Source organism: Hyperolius riggenbachi, chromosome 6 (genome assembly GCF_040937935.1).
Source record: "Hyperolius riggenbachi isolate aHypRig1 chromosome 6, aHypRig1.pri, whole genome shotgun sequence".
Taxonomy (NCBI): Eukaryota; Metazoa; Chordata; class Amphibia; order Anura; family Hyperoliidae; genus Hyperolius; species Hyperolius riggenbachi.
The window spans coordinates 97,302,852-97,319,742 of NC_090651.1; the positions used below are offsets into that span (position 1 = coordinate 97,302,852).

General features: G+C 42.2%; 1 protein-coding gene and 1 long non-coding RNA gene across 3 annotated transcripts in view; one reads left to right on the top strand and one right to left on the bottom strand.

Moving 5' to 3' along the window:
- Positions 1-9,834, top strand: part of LOC137521011 (uncharacterized) — a 79,909-nt gene extending 70,075 nt beyond the window's left edge. The window contains exon 3 of the long non-coding RNA XR_011021991.1: positions 9,310-9,834. This is a non-coding gene — a long non-coding RNA (uncharacterized lncRNA). The remainder of the gene's footprint in view (positions 1-9,309) is intronic.
- Positions 1-16,891, bottom strand: part of KIAA1614 (KIAA1614 ortholog) — a 114,493-nt gene that overhangs the window by 45,217 nt on the left and 52,385 nt on the right. For both annotated transcript variants that reach the window (XM_068239710.1, XM_068239709.1), the window contains exons 5-6: positions 11,778-13,405; positions 3,099-3,195 (exon numbers count right to left, since the gene is read on the bottom strand). In XM_068239710.1, coding sequence (XP_068095811.1) covers positions 3,099-3,195; positions 11,778-13,405 — 1,725 coding nt within the window. The remainder of the gene's footprint in view (positions 1-3,098; positions 3,196-11,777; positions 13,406-16,891) is intronic.

A 16,891-nucleotide genomic window follows, 5' to 3' on the forward strand; every position in this document is an offset into this window, starting at 1 on the left:
CTTCCCACGGAATCTGCAGGTGATCAGTTGGTCTCCCAGGGGAGGAACGCTTGATGAATAAGATTTCCATGTTTAAGTTATGGTCCACCAGGTTACGGAGTTGGGCTAATGATGGAATTTGGTTGTTACCCCAATTAGAGAGTATTAGCTGACGGGCTGCACAAATAATGTGGGTGATTTTTGTTCTATGTGCAGCCGGGAAAGTTTCCACTTTAATTAGCAACAATCCTAATAAAGGGTTTGGGGGGGGTGACCTGGGATGTAATTAGAGATATTATTTTGAAGATTTGGGACCAGAATGGTGTGATGCAGGGGCAATCCCATAGTATGTGGACTAAGGAACCTTGTTGGTTACATGATCTCCAGCATAATGGAGAGTACTGGGATGAGAATTTGGACAATGTTGTTGGGGTCAGATACCAATTAAACAATATTTTTTTTGTGGTTTCTAGATGTGTGATGCATTTAGAGTTATGTTTTAGATCCGATAAGGCTTTCCTAAGACAGTCTTGTGTTATTGAATCTTGTGGGTCTAAGTCCCACCTCTTTAATGGTTGTTGGAGTGGGTTTCCTGTGGAGGATATTAAGAATTTATAGTAAATGGAAATCTGTCCCTTAGGCTTTATGGGCTGGTTGTGTGGAGAGATTAATTCCCATATTTTCTTGGGAAGAGGCTTGAAATTAATTGGGGACGATTTATGCAGGTGTGCTATTTGTAGGTATGTATATACCTCTCTGTCGTCGAGCTTGTATTTCCACTTTAGAAAGGAGAAGGTGCTTAGTGAGGAATGAGAGAGCAGGTCATTAAGTAACAGAATGCCTGCTTTTGTCCATTGTTGTAGATTGATGTGGGGGATTGTGGATTTCAGTGCTGATAACAGGACGTTAGTTGGAATCCCTTCCACTTCTTGAGCTTGTATTTTGGTTACGGCTTTCCAAGCTTGAGTTGTTGCTAGTATTGTGGGGTGGGAGATTCTGGGGAGAGGTTGGGATGACCAGATAAGGTTTAGGTGGTCAAAAAGTGGGATATTGGATTGTTCTCTTTCTAGGGTCACCCATGTTTTAGTGGGGGAGTCTGGATTCCAGAATTTAGACATGTCTAGTATGGCTGCTGTGTAATAATGAAAAGGGTCTGGAAGGCCAAATCCTCCTAGGTGGGGCGGAGATATTAAGGTTTGGTAGGAGATTCTATGTTTTTTTGTTTTCCAGAGAAAATTCAGGACTATTTTTCGAAGATTTTGGAAGAATTTAAAATGGATGGGTATGGGGAGAGTCCTAAAATAGTAAAGAATTTTGGGGAAGACCGACATTTTGTATGCTGCGATTTTGCCTGATAGAGAGAATTTAAAGAGTGCTAGATGTTTCAAGTCAGAAGTGGGGACTTTTTATTCAGCAGCGGTCCTGAGCCTTGAACAGTTAGCGCTGGCCTAATTGCCCTTTAGTTGATTTACTCAGATTAATAATATAGTCATGGTTATTGCACTGCCTCTTTACCCCGTATTAACTGCTACTTTTTTTCCATGTAGTTGGTCAGGTATTTGTACAGTATTAATAAAGAACCTACATAGAGAGCTGAGTCAGCTGCACTAAAGCAGGTGCCAATTGTCGGGTAACCCTAAGCAAAGCAGGCATGCAATTTCATGGGAGGAACCACCTCGTTCTACATACTCCAAAAGATGGACAACCACCATTACAAATGCTTAATATAAGATTTGTCACCTGCTCATTAATCCCTTGGATGACTATTCAGGGCCAAAAGCTGCACAGGCTTGTTGCAAGGCTACAGCCTCATAATGCGTTCTTAAAGAGGTGCATTGTCATGGCAAATGATGGAGCTGCCTCCTGCAGGTGGAGGAAGGAAGGGAACAATGTGCTTGGCCGTGACAAGCAACAACACTCTGCCTTAAGAGTGGTTCTACAATTAATGATAGTTCAGGTTGATTGTATAACTTTGATTAGATCTGACGGGCATCATTTGTTAACATATTTTGGGTAGTTTATCAATGAAAAGGCATATTGGGACATCAAATGTTGAGTGGGTGGGGGAAGGGGCAGATGAGCGCTGATGGCCGCATAGCATTGTAATGCATTAAAGAGACACTGAAGTGAAAAAAATTGTGATATAATGAATTGGTTGTGTAGTATGGATAATTACTAGACCATTAGTAGCAAAGAAAATATTCTCATATTTTTATTTTCAGTTATATAGATTATTATTTTTTTTTATAACATTGCCTTAGTCTCTATTATTTGCAGTTTACACACTACTCAGCATTCTAAATGTTTTTACAGAGCAGGCTCGTGAGCTTTTGAACTGTCCTCTGTAGAAGAAAAAACAATACAGTGACAGACAGTTGAGATAACAAGCTGCAGAAGACAGAGCTCTCTGTGACTTTGAAAGTCCTAGAGCTCAATGGCTCTTTTGCATAGATAACTGGAGTTTCTTAACTCCTCCTGTACTGGAAACAATATTAGACTTATGTCTCTGCTCCTAATGTTTTATCTCTTAGCTGTACTACACATACAAATCATTTTTTTCCGCTTCAGTGTCTCTAAGTGGAAGAACACTAGTGGTTTAATTGATTCTCATATATCTGAAATCTGGTGAAATGTCATTGCAAGTGAGTGAATGATTTGATAGAGTAGATCTTTGCTATTCAGTAGATTTTGGATTGAGAAGTGACTGCTTGCCAAACTGCCAAGCTTTAGTGTTTCTCACCATTATTATAGCATGTACCCCATTAATGACTGCTGTGGCCAAGGACCTCCGATTGTGGGAAACATCTCAAGGACCCCCTAACATACACATATTGTTCAGAGTAGTTCATAATTGCGTATAAATCCTTGTAGCTTTCAATTAGGAATAAGTATTTGTTCAAGTTTTTTTTTTTTTTTTTTAATTATCTAAAACGCACTATAACACATTGACTATGACAAATTGCAGTACCCTTGAGCCTAACTATACTCCTTGGAATATGTGTACTACATGTTCAGAATGTAGGTTCTAGAGAAGAAAGTGTTGCTTTTCCCACATGTCAACAGACTGGGCAACTGAACTGGAGGGAAATGCAACTAGTCAGATTGTATGGCTCACTCACCTGTCCTCTGCCAGCTCCAGATATCTGTCCTTGGTCAGTATTACCGGACCGGTTGTTTGGCAGTTGAAACTGTTTTCACGCGAACATTTGCCAGATCCTTTAAAAATAAAGCCACATATTAGTTTTGCAGTAGACAACGGATGCATGTTTTCCTATGGGCCTGTTCACAAATCAGTTTTCACCATTGGCAGCTGACATTCTTGACCTGCACAATAATTATTGTATAAGGTGTTATGCTACCACTCTGCAGACAGTGTGAGCACCCCAATGAACTTCTGGATTGAGTACAGCGCATTGGATACTCTACCGCCTGTGTATGGTTTTCTTTTTCAATATTTTTTTTTTGTCTGTGTCCAGTTTGAGTCCCCCAATTCCAATTGTTTAAATGGCACTATGGCGAAAATTGTAAAAATTAAAATATGTGCAAACATAGACAAATAAGAAGTATGTTTTTTTTCAGAGTAAAATGAGCCATAAATTACTTTTCTCCTATGTTGCTGTCACTTACAGTAGGTAGTAGAAATCTTACAGAAGCGACAGGTTTAGGACTAGTCCATCTCTTCATAGGGGATTCTCAGCAAGGCTTTTATTCTTTATAAAGATATTCCCTAAAAGGGATTTAAACAATGATGCTGGCCAGCTTCCCTGCTCGCTACACAGTTTTTTGGAAGTTGGACAGAGCAACCGTCATTCACTAAGTGCATTTCAAAATAAATAAATCCCTGAGAATCCCCCACGAAGAGATAGACTAGTCCAAAACCTGTCGCTTCTGTCAGATTTCTACTACTTACTGTAAGTGACAGCAACATAGGAGAAAAGTAATTTATTGCTCATTTTACTCTGGAAAAAATGTACTTATTTGTATATGTTTGCACATATTTCAAATTTTACAATTTTTCACCATAGTGCCCTTTCAAGGTCGTTATTAGCGATAGATTGATCTCAGCTGAGGTGTCTGATCAGGGCCACCTCGGGTGAGAATCCAGCATCACACAGGTGTACCCAGAGGGAGGCTTAATGATCAGGATCTTTAAAGGACACCCAAACAGAGGGATATGGAGGCTGACATATTTCTATACTTTTAAACAATGCAAATTGCCTGGCTAGTCTGCTGATGCAGATGAGATGTTTAAATAAATAAGGCTCAGCCTACTTCAGTGGGAAATTTACAAACTCATATTGGAATTGGCAGTTAGTAAGACATATATGATTCATATATGAAAATATATGCAAATTGTTTCTAGCTTAATATGGTATATTCCTGGAAAAAAGTACTGCGGTTCTGTGGTGATAAAATTGTTATCAAAGTTGATTTGATATCATAATAGGGATTGCGTCCTCTGGAGTCTCTGTAGGGAGGACTTAGGGCCCCCATTCTCCAGAGGTTCTGCTCCCTGGATTCCCTCAAATCAGATTTTGAGTTGTGCATCCTTTGATATCCCACATGCAGAATTGCTATTTGTGGCAAATATACGCATTATTTATACCATCTAGATTAATTATTGTGTTTATTTCTAGCTAAATTTAGGAAAATTGCATCTTGCGCGTTTCGCGTCTTTCACACGTTTTCACGCTTTATTTTGGTGTTTACCGTTTTTGCGCATTTGTACGCGTTCATGGTCGTTAATACGCATAGACATACGCTTGTACGCGTTTTTCAAATTTTTTCAATCAGTTATGCGTACTTTCAAGTGTACTTGCGTAAAATCAACAGCTTATTGTTATACATGCGGAAATGCGTATGGGGATAATCCCTTATGCGTAAAATTCACTAGACAATCAACACGTAAGTTATAAACACAGATTGGATTTGATTTAGCTCACAAGAATAAAAATGTATACATCAAAATGATTAAGCAATATATAGACTTTATGTAACCATTCTAAAAATTAAAATTTTCAGAGATTATCTAGAACAGAGTTTGACAGACTTTAAATAAACTATATTACATCAGATATATGTAGAATTACTGTATATCTACTCTAAGGATGTATAAATATGTTTAAGGTACATCTCTACAAATAAGTTATAAAGTTTGTTCTTAAGATTAAGGTTACTTACAACATGTTATTATGTATAAAGTATTCATTTGTCAAGTGTAATAATATGTCTTTGACATATATGTTTAAAACTTTTTGAAAATTCCAATAAAAAATATTGAAAACTAAATAAATAAGGCAGCTTCCATATCCCTCTCAGTTCAGATGTACTTCCATCATGTGCCAAGCCATTGGTCCTCCTCCCTTTACCTTCTTGTTTCATAAGACACAGAACACACTATTTGGCTGTTCAGCATTAGTGCCCTGCAGTGTCACCTGCGTTTGACTCTGGCAGTCCATACAAATTTGGTTGTGCTTGTGCTTAAAGGCCCATACACACGCCTGATATAAAGGCCCATACACACGCCTGATATAAAGGCCTGTACACACACCTGATATAAAGGCCCATACACACGCCTGATATACAGGCCCATACACACGCCTGATATAAAGGCCACTACACACGCCTGATATAAAGGCCACTACACACGCCTGATATAAAGGCCCATACACACGCCTGATATAAAGGCCCGTACACACGCCTGATATAAAGGCCCATACACACGCCTGATATAAAGGCCCACACACACGCCTGATATAAAGGCCTGTACACACACCTGATATAAAGGCATGTACACACGCCTGATATAAAGGCCCATACACACGCCTGATATAAAGGCCCATACACACGCCTGATATAAAGGCCCGTACACACGCCTGATATAAAGGCCCATACACACGCCTGATATAAAGGCCCATACACACGCCTGATATAAAGGCCCGTACACACACCTGATATAAAGGCCCATACACACGCCTGATATAAAGGCCTGTACACACACCTGATATAAAGGCCCATACACACACCTGATATAAAGGCCCATACACACGCCTGATATAAAGGCCCATACACACGCCTGATATAAAGGCCCGTACACACGCCTGATATAAAGGCCCATACACACGCCTGATATAAAGGCCCATACACACGCCTGATATAAAGGCCCATACACACGCCTGATATAAAGGCCCATACACACGCCTGATATAAAGGCCCGTACACACGCCTGATATAAAGGCCCGTACACACGCCTGATATAAAGGCCCGTACACACGCCTGATATAAAGGCCCTTAGCACGCCTGATATAAAGGCCCATACACACGCCTGATATAAAGGCCCATACACACGCCTGATATAAAGGCCCATACACACGCCTGATATAAAGGCCCGTACACACGCCTGATATAAAGGCCCGTACACACGCCTGATATAAAGGCCCGTACACACGCCTGATATAAAGGCCCGTACACACGCCTGATATAAAGGCCCATACACACGCCTGATATAAAGGCCCATACACACGCCTGATATAAAGGCCCATACACACGCCTGATATAAAGGCCCATACACACGCCTGATATAAAGGCCTGTACACACACCTGATATAAAGGCCCATACACACGCCTGATATAAAGGCCAATACACACGCCTGATATAAAGGCCTGTACACACACCTGATATAAAGGCCCATACACACGCCTGATATAAAGGCCCATACACACGCCTGATATAAAGGCCTGTACACACACCTGATATAAAGGCCCATACACACGCCTGATATAAAGGCCCATACACACGCCTGATATAAAGGCCTGTACACACACCTGATATAAAGGCCCATACACACGCCTGATATAAAGGCCTGTACACACACCTGATATAAAGGCCCATACACACGCCTGATATAAAGGCCCATACACACGCCTGATATAAAGGCCCATACACACGCCTGATATAAAGGCCCGTACACACGCCTGATATAAAGGCCTGTACACACACCTGATATAAAGGCCCATACACACGCCTGATATAAAGGCCCATACACACGCCTGATATAAAGGCCTGTACACACACCTGATATAAAGGCCCATACACACGCCTGATATAAAGGCCCATACACACGCCTGATATAAAGGCCTGTACACACACCTGATATAAAGGCCCATACACACGCCTGATATAAAGGCCTGTACACACACCTGATATAAAGGCCCATACACACGCCTGATATAAAGGCCCATACACACGCCTGATATAAAGGCCCATACACACGCCTGATATAAAGGCCCATACACACGCCTGATATAAAGGCCTGTACACACACCTGATATAAAGGCCCATACACACGCCTGATATAAAGGCCCATACACACGCCTGATATAAAGGCCTGTACACACACCTGATAACGATCGCCTCAGCTGATGGTCAGGTGGTGTACAGCAGCCGTTGAGCCCTGAGCCCCAAGCGATTCCCCCCCCAGCGGATCAACTTCCCCTTGCAATGACCGATCGTGTTGTCTGCGCTGATCCCCCGTGTGACTTCACGCATGTGTCGCTCCGGTGTCCTTCTACCCCTCCCACATAGCAACAGAATGAGTTGTCCGCTACATAGTTGACACGTGTCTGTACAGGCTGGCCAGCGATGTCGCCCTTGGGGGTCCAGATCCCTGAGAGGGTGACAGGGGTGTACGCAGCTTAACACTTCAGCAGAAATAGCAGGAAACAATCTTACTTACCTTTTAAGATTTTTGATTAATTGGTTGTACTGTCAGTTTGGAGCTTTGTGTATCATATCCGTGTACATTCCTATATCTATCGATGGCTCTGCCTAGGAGGACTGACAAAGAAGTATGTGATAAGATTGATCAGCTGGTTGACTTGTAAGGTTTTGACTTGCTGGTCATGATCATGCATTAAAACCAGGAAGTCATCACATCAAATCGGAACCTTACAAATCCAGGGCTCAGCTGAGTAAACTGATCACATGCTCCTCTTAGGCAGCGCCATCCCTACCTATATCAGCTATTGATTTATTTTTAATTTTTATGCCTATGTTGATAAAGGCTGACAGACCACCTTTCTCATATACAGAGAAATTAGTGATCTGTCCATTTATGCCAGTGTTACACAGGGTGCCTCCTGGTATGCATTCACTATCAGGAAACCCAGATTCCACAAAATGACTAGCATGGCGGCAAGCTGGATTATACAGCTCTTTAAGTAAAGTTTTTACTTAAATAATCAAAATAATAATAATTATAATTCAGAATCACTGCTGCACATCACATTTATTCATCATTTATTTTGTTTTGAAGAACATTTATTCCTTAAAGGAACACTATCGACTAACATATTTTTTTTAACCTAGGATAGAGGGAGTTCCTGAAGTGCTGGTAAATAATGATATATACAATTCACTTGTTTCTCTTTTGTTTACTGCATCAACGGCAGAGTGGGCCATGAGGGGACGGGGGAATTCCCTAACAGTGCATCTGTTAATCCTGTGTGTGTGAGAGAAATTCCTGTGTCCTGTGTCTCTGACTGAAGTGTTTGAGGATAGCAGAGGAAATGTAACTTGTTATAAACATTTGTAATTGTCTGTGACACCACAGCATTTCATACTTTTTTTTTTTGCTTTCAGAGAATAATACTCTGTAGTCTGATATGCAAAAAAAACAACACTGGCTGTGCATTGAAGCAGACTCCCCTTATGAGAATGATTTGTCCCTATAAAGCTAAATCCTACACACAATTAATTAAAGCTTTTGCCTCTGATATTTAACATTACAAGTAGGATGTATACACAGCTACTTAGACATTATTTGTACATTGTCATTTTAGAACACTTGGGCCCATATGCAATTTTTCTCCTTAGTTTTTTCTTAGGTGATATTTTCAAAATTGTCAATAAAATGCCCTTTAAAGCACCAGCAAGCAAGAAAATGTGATAGTACTTTTTCACCGTTTGTTACTTTTTCAAGTGCAAAGTGCTGAAAAGTTATTTAAAATAGAAGATAAAAAATTATCTCCTAAGAGAAAAATGTAATTGCATATGGACCCTGGTTTGATAGCATTCCTTTAAAGAAAGAACACGCTATTTTCATATCTGTGCAATGGCCTGGACTTGTAGTCAGGTTGGCAGAATGTGGCAAGACAAGCTGTGAGATAGATCTGAGCATCGCATGTGACAGTGAGCCACGTATCGAGAATGATAACCACAGAGTCATGCTGAGTAACTAGAAGCACTCAGTATTGCGTAAAGACACGAGTCAGTATGCTGGAAAACATCTGCATAAGTAATGCATATTCTCCCTTTTCTATGGACTTTAGAGAGAAGCCTTTCCCATGCAGGCCCCACATATGCCCACCATATATATGTGGAGAAGTATACAGTACAACTCAGTGACTCAAGCTCTGACCAACAAATCTCATTGTGCACCATTCTCTATGGAACAAAGGCTGTGATATTTTGATTGTTTTATTCAGGATAGTAGGAATTAACCATGAACCAAGCTGCCTCTGTCTTCCCCACGCTAACATCTAGCAGCTAAAGGGTCTGGTAATTACAACCTCTCTGGCTGCACAGGATTGAAGTACCAATGCTGTATTTTTCTATTAGCTGCAACCAAGTGATGACTGCACAATCTTGATTGGACCATCGTATCACATCTATGCAATGTATGTTCAGTACCATCCTAGTCGAAAATCAAGCACATGTACAGCTGCCAATAAACAACACTAATGAACAAGCACTCTGTGTTTTTACTTACCTTGACCAATAGAAGCCATTCCCTCGTGCACTACCCTGTCAACCCTCCTCCGCTCTCCACTGGACAGCACACACCACTCATCTACAGCCAGTTAACGTGTTTGTATTAAAGTGAAAAAAGGTGGCCAGTTTAACTTACCTGGGGCTTCTTCCAGCCCCCTTGTAGTTCCTCTGTTCCCTCACACACAATCTGTGGCAAACCATTCAGCAGCTGTGCTCCTCCAAAAACCTCATTCGCATTCAGGTGGCTGGGAGCATTCTGCTCTTACGTAGTTCTTAAAAATTGCAACTGTGCATGCAACGTAAGAGCATGACCGGGGCCACACATGTGCAGTATCCCACGACTAGCTCAGTTGGGCAGATTTCAGAGGAGCACAGCTGCTGAATGGAGGAAAAGCGGAAGGACTGCGAGTGCCCTGAAGGACTACAGGGGGGCTGGAAGAAGCCCCAGGTAAGATAAAAGAACCACCTTTATTTCAATTTGGGTACCCTTTAAGAGCGACAGTTATTGTGAGTGTGTACACACCTTAAGGCTGGGTTCACCCTAGAACGGGTTTGTCCCATGGACGGTCACCGCGGATCCGATGTGACCGTCCATGTCACAACCTACTTGTTCCCTGAACTTCCGTTGTGTCAGTTGCAATGAACATGCCATAGATACCATAGATCTATGACATGTGTGTCTGTATGCAAAACATTGTGCAGGGTGGGACTTTGTGTTCCGTCAGTGTGATGGACGCAATGAAGGATGGACAGAATGGATATTCCATCACATATCTAAACATATCCTACACTTAATATAGGATCCATTCAAGATGGCATGGTATATAACACCCTATATACATACAGGCTTGGGCATAAATTAAATACATTCAAATAAAGGAAGCATACCACAGGTCTAAACATTCATTCTGAATAATCAACTTCAGCATGATAAACACACACAATGGTTCAGGAAAAGAAAATCTTTGTCAGCCATGCTAAGTATCTGCGTAAGGCACACATCATAGCTCCCCAGGCCAGATATCACTATGGAAACAATGATAGCATACGCTGTACAAAAGTAGAGGGGTGGGAAGACTACTGTCTCAGACGCATATACTTCCACTGTTGTTTGCAGCCAATAAAGTTTACCTATTGTGTTTAACCAGACACAACAGCAATTTCTGGATTTGTTATATGGGAATTGGACTACTGATGATAGAAAACCCTGTAGATCTGCTGTACTTCATAAATATTTTGCAGTTTGAATTAATATATTCATATATTCATAGCTGTCTTGAAGCTATAAACCTCTACTACATCTAAAATAAACAAAAACAAATAGAAGGGCTAGTGGTGACTAACTCAGGACTGGCCTGCATCTTCATACCCTTGAAGCTATAAACCTCTACTACAGCTAAAATTAAAAAAAGCAAATAGAAGGGCTAGTGATAAATAGCTCAGCACTAGCCTGCATCTTCTTATCCTTGAAGCTATAAATCTCTACTACACCTAAAATTAAAAAAAGCAAATAGAAGGGCTAGTGATGACTAGCTCAGCACTGGCCTGCATCTCTTACCAGCCTCGACACTATTCTCTGTAGCTACAGGTGCGTGGTCTCCGCCTGCTCCCAGCTGCCTGTCCTAGTCTTCAGGCTAGGACTGCAGCACTGCCATCCAGTTCTGGCAATCCTAGTTCCCATTTACCTAGTGTTACCCTATAGGGAAATAAGACTATCACAACTAGATAACAGCACTGTGACCCTAAGCCAAAGATTAAGGCAGGCATCAGGGAAGGGAAAGCCACTGCCTAGAGACTATAATGGGTACTGTAGCTTCACCCAGCCTTATATCCTTGAAACAATTCAGGATCCTCCAGATTCAGCTACAGCAAATAGTTTCCTGTTCCTATCCACCTTCTTCTACCTAATCAAGAACCCTGATCTCTGCAAACTACCATAATGCTTTTTAGATCATGTCTAGCCTGCCCCTCTTCCATTGGGTGTCTTTCTGTACCTTGCTTAAAAGCCTACAAAGAAAACTCTGACCTGTGTCTGCATTGCTCCTGCAGGCTGGATGTCCGTTTATTCCCGACTTCTCAAAGCATTTTTCATCCCTTTTTGAATAATTCAAATCATTATTTTCCTGTTCCCTCAAAATAGGTGTTGGACCACTGTCCCTGTCCCTTTGGTCTCTGGGTGACTGATGTCTATCACAGTCTTTTTGTTTACTGCTGGTGTAGTGCCGGTCAATGTCCCTTTGTTCCTTTGGCATTTGGATCTTCAAAGAGTCCCTTTTTTCCTTCACTTCCCTCATTTTCTTGTCTTCTGCCTGCTTTCTCAATTTCTGAGTCGGTTCTCTTGACTTATGTTCTTTAGATTTCATACCATGGGCAGAAAGATGGTGGTCATCCAAAGTCCCTACAATTTCTGGAGCAAAGTTCCTGGTATTTGGCACTGGGCTGGATTGAATTCCCTTTTTATCATGAGAGGGCTCCATCACATCTCTTCCTAGAGAATGGTTTAGCTGCTGGCTACTGCCTCCGGATCGTAGTGCGAGTCTGTTTCTTGACGGTGCCATTGTGGGTGCTTTCCCAGATGGTGGAACTGGCACATGGCCGGTTATACCCGTTGGAGAAATCATCTGAGGCACACTCGGAACCCCTGGAGTAACTAGAGTTCTGCAATCTGTGGAATCCACTCTGCAGTTTACTTCTCTAGTATCCACATTTAACATGATATTCCCTACTCCGATTTCTTGATTAGTTGGATTCAGCTCAGAATTATATTCTAAAGTTGTTGCTTTGTGTTTTCTTGTGTGTTTAGCGCCTGAGTCTTGTTGTCTAACCCTTAAGCCAGTCCTTACTGAGTCCACACAAAAGCCTACAGCAGTTGTTGCTACCTCTGGATTTGCCTGTGATGTTTTTACTACTGGTGCTAAGAGGTGTGGGTTACTTTTCATTCTGTCTTCTAGTATATGATTTGTAGTACCGAATTTGCTCTCATTACTTTTTTCACTGAGTGATCTTGTCACACTTTCTTCCCTCTCCAGAGTGTTTGATGGATGTGGTCTGGCTCCTTGCTTAGGAGTTGTGCCGATTGTGTTATTTCTGCAGTTTTTGTGCATACCCCAGTCACCGTTTTTCTTACTGTGATTCCGATCATCATCCCCGGAGGAATCTGCAGTAGAATCACCACCAATGTGTGTCTCACGAATTAACTCGGTATGGACCCGCCATGGCTGGGAAGGCAAAATCCAGTGTGGAGAAGGCTTGACTCCCATGGGGCAGTTAACAGGGCCATCCTGAGTGATCTTAGATCCCAAATGGGCACTGCGTAGGTTTGTACCATGTATTGCAGCTGCATTGGTGCCTGGTCCTTTGAGATAAGAGCCACAAGCTCCACATTGTCCATGTCCTGGTGGTGGCAATTGCTCTGTCCAGGAAACCAGACCATTTGACTGTCTCTTTGATGGTGGAGTAGAAGTCACAGGTGAGGCTTGTGGAACCTGCTGTCGTTCCCTGTATCTCTCCTCCGCCTCCCGCTCAGACTCATCCTGGAAGCGGACATGAGATGGTGAACTCCCTCGAGAGCCTTTGTGCCAAGAGCAGTAGTCACTGCTGGAGCTGTCACTAAGGGATCCACCGTCTGTCAATGCACCCGAGACAATGGGACCTCTAAAAAGTACAAAAAAACAGTGGAGAATAAGAAAAAAAGTAGTATAATTACACCTTATTATTCATGTATAATTCAGAACCACTAGTGCAGTTAAAGGGAATTTGAAGTGAAAATAAACTTCTGAGATAATGAATTGTATGTGTAATACAGTTAAGAACAGAACATTAGTAGCAAAGAACAGTCGGATATTGTTTCCAGTACAGAAAGAGTTAAGAAACATCACTTGTTATGCATGCAAAAGAGCTTCTCTGAGCTCTCCGACCCAGCTTGGGTCAGAGACCGTTCTAATTTCTAAAGCACTTATACATCAAAGAAACAGTGAGAGGCAGCTTCAGATAAAGTTTTACTGCAGGAAGTTGAAAGGGCCATTAGCGGTTTCATAGTTTAAAATACAGTGTGTGGTTTGTATTTGCAAATATGATAGAATGATGCAGTGTTACAAAAAAAAAAGCTATATAACTAAAAATAAAAATATGAGACTCTTTTCTTTGCTACTAATGTTCTATTCCTTATCTGTACTACACATACAATTAATTATAAGTTGTTTTTTTTTTTTCGCTTCAGTGTCACTGAAACATGCCTGTTTAAAAAAAACTGTTAAAATTGTGATCTTTGATTAAAGTAACTGCCAAAACTGACAGTACAATATATTTAGTGTTTACATATATACAAAGGATCTAAAGGTGCCAATTAACAGTTCAATTTTTCTATCAGATTCGATCCTTTCAAGTGATTGTTATGATCAAATGATGTAGAAAACTGCACTGTGTGGGGTGCAAATCGATGTGAAGCAATTCTTTGGTCGATTGGAAAAGGAAAAAATATAGATCCGAAAGTTAGGTTTTAGGATTTAATTGAAATGTAAAACCTTCTTAATTAAAGAGACTCTGTACTGTAAAAAACCTCCTCTGGAGGGTACTTGCCTCAGGAGGGAGAAGCATCAGGGTCCCAATGAGGCTTCTCCCTCCCCTGTAGCTGCAGGCAATTCAGCGCTGGCTCCGCCGAAGTGTCCCGCAATCCGGGCTCGAAAAGCCTGACAAGGCTTGATATATTTACCTTCCGTGGCTCCAGCAGGGGGGCTGTTGCGGCTCTCCGCACAGAGATAGGCGGAAATAGCCGATCTCTGTTGGGTTCACTCTACTACTACGCAGGCGAAGGAAACTTGCGCCTGCGCAGTAGAGTGGACCCGACAGCGATCGCCTATTTCCGCCTATCTCCGAGCGGAGAGCCGATACTGCACCTGCGCTGGAGCCGGGAAGGTAAATATTTACTTCCCCGCTGTTCGGAGAGGCACAGCAAGACTGCCGTAGGACACAGGAGGACGGGGGAAACCTCGATAGGATCCGGAGGCTTCCCCCACCCAAGGTGAGTACCCTCCCGGGGAACATTTTTAGTTACAGGTTTTCTTTAAATAGTTTTGTTAATGGTAACAATCGATAATTGCCTTCCGATTAGTTTTGATTGTTAAAACCACGTCGAAAGAACGATTCTGAAGGAAAAATTGTACCGTTAATGAGCACCTTTAGATGCTCTTTCTGCATTTAGATGTCCATATTTCCTGGTTTTAAGAGAGTCGTTCATGCTACAAAAGATGGTTCTGTAATGACTTTTGAATTTGCAGCGAGGATACCAGAGGTGAGCTGTAACAAGGTAGGAGCTGTAATAACCCTCGATAAGCAGAAGGTTGTTTCTGTTCATCTTGTTTGCAGCAGCTAATGGAAGCCATGATTGACAGACACATCTGGTGTGCGGAAGTCACACAAAGTCGGAGTTGACCAAATAAATGAGGAGGAGAAAGCAGGATGAGGGAGGTAGATTACTGATTGCTCATAATGCAAAATGTGTTGGACCCCACCTGTCTGCCATAACCTGGAACTGCAACACAAATTAAAAATATAGAACATCAGAGGGAATGCAAATAATGAAACCGTGAACCAAGCAAGTATTGGAACATTAATGTTTCAGTTCTGTAGAATTCTGAGAACTCATTGTATAAACTAGTAGTTAAATTGACCTCTTTATGTGAACCCGAGATGAGAGGGATATGGAGGCTGCCATATTTATTTCCTTTTAAGCAAAACCAGTTGTCTGGCAGTCCTGCTGATCCTCTGCCTCTAATACTTTAATCCATAGCCCCTAAACAAGCATGTAGATCAGGTGTTTCTGACATTATTGTCAGAACTGACAAGATTACCTGCATGCTTGTTTCTGGTGTGATTCAGACACTACTGCAGCCAAATAGATCACCAGGACTGCCAAGCAACTGGTATTTTTTAAAATGAAATAAACATGGCATTCTCCATATCACTCACCTTGGGTTCAAGGGAACCTGAAGCGAGAGGTGTGTGGAGGCTGCCACAAGTATTTCCTTATAAACACTATCAGTTCCCTGGCAGTCCTGATGATCATTCTGGCATCAGTAGTGTCTGAATAACACACCTGAAACAAGCATGCAGCTAATCTTGTTAGATTTTTGAGCAGTAAAAGTACGGTATAACCATAGTAAACAATGGGGCCTAAAGTAGAATTCAAAGTATCTTTTTAAAAACTACCCTGTGTAGAGAAAATGTGATACCTCCCTGGGAAGGCTGCTTATCTTCCAGGTCCCTCCCCCCCTCATTGCCCCGCCTGTGAAGTTCTTGGGGGAGACCAAATCCAAGACAGTGGTCCCACTCCTTTCGGCATTCTGCTCTATGGGGCAACTTTAACTGAATTAAAGCAGACCTGAACCGAGAGGGATATGGAGGCTGCCATATTTATTTCCATTAAAACAATACCAGTTGCCTGGCTGTCAGGCTGATCATTTGCTTCTAATACTTTTACACATAGACCCTAAACAAGCATGCAAATAAGATGTTTCTGGCTGAAGTCTGACTGTATTAGCTGCATGCTTGTTTCAGGTATGTGATCCAGGACCTACTGCAGCAAAATAGATCAGCGGGACTGCCAAGCAACTGGTACTGATTAAAAGGAAATAGATATAGCAGCCTCCTTATCCTTCTCAGTTCAGGTGTGCTTTTAGGAGAGGAGGTTAGGGTTAACGTAAACCTTAACCCTGGGGGGAAAAAAAGTTTTACTTACCTGGGGCTTCCCCAAGGTCCCTACAACTGTCCTGTGCCCTCACAGTTCCACGAGTGTCCTTCGGTCCCCCACCACGGCTTAGTTTAGTTTTCAGTTGACTGACAGTTGGCCCCCGGCAACGCGTCGTCTTCTTCGCCTTCCCCACCGTCAAGCGCAGGCACAGTACGCTCTGCCTTCTGTTTGTTTATAACTGTTCTCTGGAATTCCACTTTATCTATTAGTCATCAAGTCAGGAGACTTTTGTTCCGCAGTGTTATGGCCCATACTCACGGGCAACTGTTTGGCCTGTCGCCAGCACACGTGAGCGTGTGCGCGACAGGCCGGCGACAGCTCGTCGCAAGGTCCCTCCGCATACACACGGCGGTGGGACCTGGCAACTGATGCGGCGGAAGCTGTCGCTGTTG